The sequence below is a fragment of the Epinephelus moara genome, chromosome 11 (assembly GCF_006386435.1).
Source record: "Epinephelus moara isolate mb chromosome 11, YSFRI_EMoa_1.0, whole genome shotgun sequence".
NCBI lineage: Eukaryota > Metazoa > Chordata > Actinopteri > Perciformes > Serranidae > Epinephelus > Epinephelus moara.
Window position 1 is genome coordinate 20,127,409 of NC_065516.1, and position 8,947 is coordinate 20,136,355.

Below are 8,947 nucleotides of genomic sequence, written 5' to 3' on the forward strand. Positions count from 1 at the left end.
ATACTATACTATGACGTTTTTTCATGAATTCTGACGACATGCTATACTGTGATGTTTTTTTCATGATTTTTGACAACATGCTTTACTATGAATTTTTTTATAGTTTTAAGAAGCGTTTTCATGATTTTTGACGACATGGTATACTATGACATTTTTGCATGATTTTGGAAGACATGCTATACCTTAACGTTTTTATCATGATTTTTGACGACATGCTATACTATGACATTTTTTTTCATGATTTTTGACAACATACTGTGCTATGACGTTTTTTTCATTATTTTTGACGACATACTATACTATGAGGTTTTTTCGTGATTTCATACGACGTACTATGCTATGAGGTTTCTTTCATGATTTTTGACGACACACTATACTATGACGTTTCTTTTTAGTTTCTGATGATATGCTATACGATGACATTTTTCATGACATTTGACGACATGCTATACAATGACATTTTTTCTTTTCATGACATTTGACGACATGCTATACAATGACATTTTTTCATGATATTTGACGACATGCTATACCTTAACGTTTTTATCATGATTTTTGACGACATGCTACACTATGACATTTTTTTATGATTTTTGACGACATCCTATACTATGACATTTTTTTTCATGGTTTTGACAACATGCTTTAGTATGACATTTTTGCATGATTTTGGAAGACATTTTTTTATGATTTTTGACGACATGCTATACTATGACTTTTTTGCATGATTTTTGACGACATCCTATACTATGACGTTTTTGCATGATTTTAGAAGACATACTATACTATGACATTTTTTTATGATTTTTGACGACATACTATACTATGACGTTTTTTATGATTTTTAACGATATGCTATACTATGACATTTTTTTTCATGATTTTTGACAACATGCTTTACGATGATGTTTTTTTGTAGTTTTATGAAGCGTTTTCATGATTTTTGACGACATGGTATACTATGACATTTTTGCATGATTTTGGAAGACATGCTATACTTTGACATTTTTTTCATGATTTTTGACAACATGCTTTAGTATGACGTTTTTTTGTAGTTTTATGAAGCGTTTTCATGATTTTTGACGACATGGTATACTATGACATTTTTGCATGATTTTGGAAGACATACTATACTATGACTTTTTTTTATGATTTTTGACGACATGCTATAGTATGACTTTTTTTGCATGATTTTGGAAGACATACTATACTGTGACGTTTTTTCATGATTTTTGACGACATGCTATGCTTTGACGTTTTTTCATGATTTTTGACGACATGCTATACTATGATGTTTTTTCATGATTTTTGACAACATGCTTTACTATGACTTTTTTTGTAGTTTTATGAAGCGTTTTCATGATTTTTGATGACATGGTATACTATGACATTTTTGCATGATTTTGGAAGACATGCTATACTGTGACGTTTTTTCATGATTTTTAACGACATGCTATATTATGACATTTTTTTTCATGATTTTTGACAACATGCTTTACTATGACTTTTTTTTTAGTTTTATGAAACGTTTTCATGATTTTTGACGACATGGTATACTATGACATTTTTGCATGATTTTGGAAGACATGCTATACCTTGACGTTTTTATCATGATTTTTGACGACATCCTATACTATGACGTTTTTTATGATTTTTAACAACATGCTATACTATGATATTTTTTTTCATGATTTTTGACGACATGCTTTACGATGATGTTTTTTTGTAGTTTTATGAAGCGTTTTCATGATTCTTGACGTTTTTTTGTAGTTTTATGAAGCGTTTTCATGATTCTTGACGACATGGTATACTATGACATTTTTTTCATGATTTTTGACAACATGCTATACTATGACGTTTTTTTCATGATTTTTGACGACATACTATACTATGACGTTTTTTCATGATTTTTGACAACATACTGTACTATGACGTTTTTTTCATGATTTTTGAGGACATACTATACTATGACATTTTTCCATGATTTTTGAGGACATACTATACTATGACGTTTTTTTATGATTTTTGACGACATACTATACTATGACGTTTTTTCATGAATTCTGACGACATGCTTTACTATGAGGTTTTTTCATGATTTTGGACAACATGGTTTACTATGATGTTTTTTTGTAGTTTTATGAAGCGTTTTCATGATTCTTGACGACATGGTATACTATGACATTTTTTTATGATTTTTGACAACATGCTATACTATGATGTTTTTTTCATGATTTTTGACGACATACTATACTATGATGTTTTTTCATGATTTTTGAGGACATACTATACTATGACGTTTTTCCATGATTTTTGACGTCATGCTATACTATGACTTTTTTTTTTATGATTTTTGACGTCATGCTATACTATGATGTTTTTTTCATGATTTTTGACGACATACTATACTATGATGTTTTTTCATGATTTTTGAGGACATACTATACTATGACGTTTTTCCATGATTTTTGAGGACATACTATACTATGACCTTTTTTTATGATTTTTGACGACATACTATACGATGACGTTTTTTCATGAATTCTGACGACATGCTTTACCATGAGGTTTTTTCATGATTTTGGACAACATGCTATACTATGACGTTCTTTCATTATTTTTGACGACATCGTATATTGTCACGTTTTTTTCATTATTTTTTACGACATACTAAACTATGACGTTTTTCCATGATTTTTGACAACATACTGTACTATGACGTTTTTTTTGTTATTTTTGACGACATACTATACTATGACGTTTTTTCATGAATTCTGATGACATACTATACTATGACATTTTTTCATGAATTCTGACGACATGCTATACTATGACGTTCTTTCATTATTGTTGACGACATACTATGCTATGACATTTTTTTCATTATTTTTGACGATATACTATACTATGAGGTTTTTTCGTGATTTCATACGACGTACTATGCTATGAGGTTTTTTCATGATTTTGGACAACGTGCTATACTATGACGTTTTTTCATGAATTCTGTCGACATGCTATATTATGACATTTTTTTTCATGATTTTTTACAACATGCTTTACTATGACTTTCTTTGTAGTTTTATGAGGCGTTTTCATGATTTTTGATGACATGGTATACTATGACATTTTTGCATGATTTTGGAAGACATGCTATACCTTGAAGTTTTTATCATGATTTTTGACGACATGCTATACTATGACATTTTTTTATGACTGTTGACGACATACTATACTATGACATTTTTTTTCATGATTTTTGACGACATCCTACACTATGACATTTTTTTATGATTTTTGACGACATCCTATACTATGACATTTTATTTCATGATTTTTGATAACATGCTTTACTATGACGTTTTTTTGTAGTTTTATGAAGCGTTTTCATGATTTTTGACGACATGGTATACTATGACATTTTTGCACGATTTTGGAAGACATGCTATACTATGACATCTTTTTATGATTTTTGACGACATGCTATACTATGACGTTTTTTCATGAATTCTGTCGACATGCTATATTATGACATTTTTTTCATGATTTTTGACAACATGCTTTACTATGACTTTTTTTGTAGTTTTATGAAGCGTTTTCATGATTTTTGACGACATGGTATACTATGACATTTTTCCATGATTTTGGAAGACATACTATACTATGACATTTTTGCTTGATTTTGGAAGACATGCTATACCTTAACGTTTTTATCATGATTTTTGACGTCATGCTATACTATGACTTTTTTTTTTATGATTTTTGACGATATGCTATACTATGACATTTTTTTTCATGATTTTTGACGACATGCTACACTATGACATTTTTTTATGATTTTTGACGACATGCTATACTATGACATTTTTTTTCATAATTTTTGACAACATGCTTTAGTATGACATTTTTGCATGATTTTGGAAGACATTTTTTTATGATTTTTGACGACATGCTATACTATGACTTTTTTGCATGATTTTATACGACATCCTATACTATGACGTTTTTGCATGATTTTGGAAGACATACAATACTATGATATTTTTTTATGATTTTTGACGACATCCTATACTATGACGTTTTTTATGATTTTTAACGACATGCTATACTATGACATTTTTTTCATGATTTTTGACAACATGCTTCACGATGATGTTTTTTTGTAGTTTTATGAAGCGTTTATATGATTTTTGACGACATGGTATACTATGACATTTTTGCATGATTTTGGAAGACATGCTATACTATGACGTTTTTTTCATGATTTTTGAAGATTTACTATACTATGACGTTTTTTTGTAGTTTTATGAAGCGTTTTCATGATTCTTGACGACATGGTATACTATGACATTTTTTTATGATTTTTGACGACATACTATACTATGACGTTTTTTTTATGACATACTATACTATGACGTTTTTTCATGATTTTTGACAACATACTATACTATGACGTTTTTTCATGATTGTTTTTATGACATACTATACTATGACGTTTTTTCATGATTTTTGACAACATGCTATACTATGACTTTTTTTTCACAATTTTTGACAACATACTATACTATGACGTTTTTCATGATATTGGATGACATACTATACTATGACTTTTTTCAAGATTTTTGATGACATAATATACTATAACGTTTTTTCGCAGTTTTATGATGTTTTTTCATGATTTTTGACAACATGCTATACTGTGACGTTTTTTCATGATTTTTGACAACATGCTTTACTATGACGTTTTTTCGTAGTTTTATGAAGTTTTTTCATGATTTTTGATGACATGGTATACTACGACATTTTTGCATGTTTTTGGAAGACATGCTATACTGTGACATTTTTTTCATGACATTTGACGACATACTATACTATGACGTTTTTTCGTAGTTTTATGACGTTTTTTCATGATTTTTGATGACATACTATTATGTTTTTTCATGAATTCTGACGACATGCTATACTATGACATTTTTTCATGATATTTAATGACATAGTTTATAAGTTAAGTTTAAGTGTATTTCCTTTATTAATCCCCCTGAGGGGAAATTCAATGTTTTCACTCTTGTTTGTCAATTACACACAAGTCTGAAAGACACACACATGCACAAACAGGACCTATACTACACAAATTGGAGGGATGTCAGAGTGGGGGGGCTACCCAGGAGGTGAACTGGCACCTCTCCAGCCACCAGTCCACGTTCCATATTTTGGTCTGGACGGGGACTCGGACGGGCGACCCTCCGGTTCCCAACCCAAGTCCCTATGGACTGAGCTACTGCCGCCCCTATACTATACCATGACATTTTTTTGTCATGATTTTTGACGCCATACTAGAGTATGACGTTTGTTCGTGATTTTTGACAACATGCTACTGTATACTATGTTTTTTCATGAATTCTTATAACATACTATACTATGACATTTTTTCATGATTTTTGACGACATGCTATACTATGACGTTTTTTCATGAATTCTTATAACATGCTATACTATGATGTTTTTTCATGATTTTTGATGACATAATATACTATGACGTTTTTTCATGATTTTTGACATGTTATACTATGATGTTTTTTTCATGATGTTTGACAACATACTTTACTATGAGGTTTTTTCACGATTTTTGACGACATATTCTACTATGACATTTTTTCACATTTTATGACATACTATGCTGACATTTTCATGGCATACTTTACTATGACATTTTTTTCACATTTTTATGGCATACTATACAATGACATTTTTTCACATTTTTATGTCATACTATATACTATGACATTTTTTCGCATTTGTATGATATACTATACTTTGACATTTTTAGCACATAGTATGCTATGATATTCTTTCAAATTTTTATGGGATACTATACGATGACATTTTTTCGCAGTTGTATGACATATGACATTCTTATGGCATACTATAGTTATTTTTTTGTGACATACCATTTATGATGTGTTAATGGCATAGTTTAAGATGAATTATTTTTATTGGCATACCACGCAATTTTCATGACACTTTTTATGCATATTATACTATGACCTTTTTTGACTTTTTTTTGACATATTTTACAATGTTATGACATGTTATGACATTTTAATGGCAAACTCTATTCTTATTCTTCTTATTAGTATTATGTTTATTTTCCTTTTTTCAGACATAGTATTACATTTTATGGTATATTATACTATTAATTTTCTTTAGGCATACTATACTATGACTTATCACATACTAGTACACTGTGACATTTTTAGCACACTACACTTTGACATTTTTCACATTTTTATTGAAATAATAAATTATGCATTTTTTTATGGCAGACAGTACATACTGTACATATTTTCTTGGCATGTTTCATTACTTAATATATGGAATGTTTTATTGCATATTATGCTATATTTCCCTTATTGGCATACTACACTATGGCACTTTTATGCCATACTATACTATACTATACTATACTGCATTTATGCCATATAGTGACATTTTATTGCCATACTGTACTATGACTTTTCCATTATACTTTGCTATATAATATTTTATTAAATTTAATTTATTTTACCAATATTTTTATGCCATACTTAACTGTTTTTAGTTGTTTTTTTGTTTTGTTTTTTTACTTTGTTTGACATACTATATTTTTTTCTTATGGCATTCTACAATATCACTTTTTGGTATTTGTTATGACAGTATATTAACTATTTTTATGCCATACTTGCCCTATGACATTTTATGGCATACTATGTCCTACTCCTTATGATATATGATATTCATCACGGCATTTATCTTTATGCCATACTATACATGACTTTGACTTTTTTAATGGCATACTGTATCATGATTTTTATAATGGGAGTACCATGGTATGACTTTTTAATGTCAAACTGAGGTTTTACAGTTGCGAGGCTTTCATTAATTTTTCACTTCTGGTGTCGACGTGCCATATTAAACTGATGCTATGATAAACTGCATCCCAGTAAAATGCCATATACATGTAAAATTAATTAATATACTATTGCCTATATGCTGGACATTAATACTTTTCGTGCAGGAAACAGGAGTCCATACTGTAACCTTACCTCCACACAGCCCCTGGGAATGCGAGGCGTCGCCACATACACCACAAAAAGTAAATAGAGCACAACTATGCACTCGGTCACACTGGTCTCCGGTAATCCCAACATCCTCATCGCTACATTCAGGAGAGCAGGCAGTCCGAAGCCCAGCACCACCGTGAGGAACACTGAGAATGACACCAGGAGCGCCACCCGGAGCACAGGGAGCGGGGCCATCTTGGCAGAACAGAGTGTTGCTTTCCAGACGAGGAACAGTATTACCAAATAATATTCAGGGGAAGTTGCTGCAGGGAGGTCGATCTGTTGCTACAAGTTGCGAAGTGACGTTGGAGTCTCATTGCGTGATGGCGTCACCACGCAACGACGTCCCTTGTTTTGACAACCTCTCACAAACTTTTTTGAGCTGCTCTGCCCCCTGAAAATGTCCAGTTTCCATCATTTACATGACATCTCCCCTCAGAAATATTTCATTTGGATTAACAGGAACATATTGTATTAAACAAATCACTGTTTTATAAGAAACTGTTCACAAATGAAATGATCTTGGTGAGGCAGTGACTCAGACTCAGAATTCCTCTCTAAATGTGGTTTACCTGTAACTCCAAAGGAATATTCTGTAGTCATGAATGCAATCCCTTTTAAAGATGATGACTCCTGTGGGTCAGATATGCTTTTTGTCTACCAAAAATAACAGCAGAGGTATACACAGTTTATTTCAGAGTAATGCTGTCTCTGTCCCCTATGGAACAGCTTTACAAAAGACCTTAATATAAATAAAATATTTGGAAATTACAGTGTAAGTATTTATTGACATGCCTAAAAAATAAGGGACATCTCCTTTAAAATTATTTTAGTTATTTACAGATATTACCAAGCCAATAAATGAACAATTAATTGTTTATTCTGTGATGTACTACTCCCAGAAACATATCTTTATTTGTTTTGGCACTGTGTCCATAATAAAAAGCAGATTTATTATTGATAATACTGGCTCTGATTTCACTATATTCGGGAATGTTTCATTTGGATTTAATAAATGTAATGGCAATAAATCCATTAATATTATATTAATAACTTAACCATTGTTTCAGCTAAATCTTATATATACGCAAATCCAAATTCAATAACTTAAAACCCTTATATAGTGTTTGAAAATGAAACTAAGCAATACATGAAACTATTTTCTCCTCTAAAAATAACACTGCTGAGACAATGAATTAGTTCACCTCCTTTAGTGTACTTGCATGGGTGAATAATGCCCCCTGGCTTTGTATATGTATACTGTCCCTTTTTTTTCCTTCTTTTTTTTGACTGATTAATGTCACTTATGTATTCATTATTGATTTTGTATAATAAAAACTTGAAAAAATGAACTGCTCTCAGGTTACAGTCTGTGTAATGTATGGCAGGATTAAAATGCAACCAGATCACACACATTCTGAGAATCCTCTCAGAGAGCTCCTAACTTAGCCTAAAAGCTTTAACTAAGGAATCCTAGCTTAGGAGTGATGTAGGAAAGTTCTCAGAGCAACTCTGAGCAAGGCAGGGACAGAAACTTTTATCTTAGTGAGGAGGTGTGGTTGACCCCTGTTGCGAGGTGTGATGTTTGCTTTTAACAGATGTGATTGGTTGTCAGAGACACACCCTTTTGTGAGCCTGCAAGGTGTGGACACCCAGTGGAAATGAGATGACCCACTGCTGACTGTGAAAGTGTTTTGTTAGTGTGATCACTGCTGCAGGAAGGATTTGACAGACCCAAGTCATCACTGCTGCACTGTTGCATTTCTCCAGTTTTTCCAAGTATCTTAGTGTTGTGATTATTTTATTTCTGGCATTTCTAGTCTTAACTTTAAGGGGAAATTCTACGAAAA

The 8,947-nt window shown here is 31.3% G+C and overlaps 1 protein-coding gene across 2 annotated transcripts in view; it reads right to left on the reverse strand.

The window, feature by feature from the left end:
- Positions 1–7,407, reverse strand: part of bdh1 (3-hydroxybutyrate dehydrogenase, type 1) — a 15,318-nt gene extending 7,911 nt beyond the window's left edge. For both annotated transcript variants that reach the window (XR_007570659.1, XM_050056178.1), the window contains exon 1: positions 7,080–7,407. Coding sequence is in view for 1 of the 2 variants with exons in the window: in XM_050056178.1 (XP_049912135.1) it covers positions 7,080–7,292 (213 nt within the window). In the remaining variant the exon portion in view is untranslated. The remainder of the gene's footprint in view (positions 1–7,079) is intronic.
- Between the last annotated feature and the right edge of the window lie 1,540 nt (positions 7,408–8,947).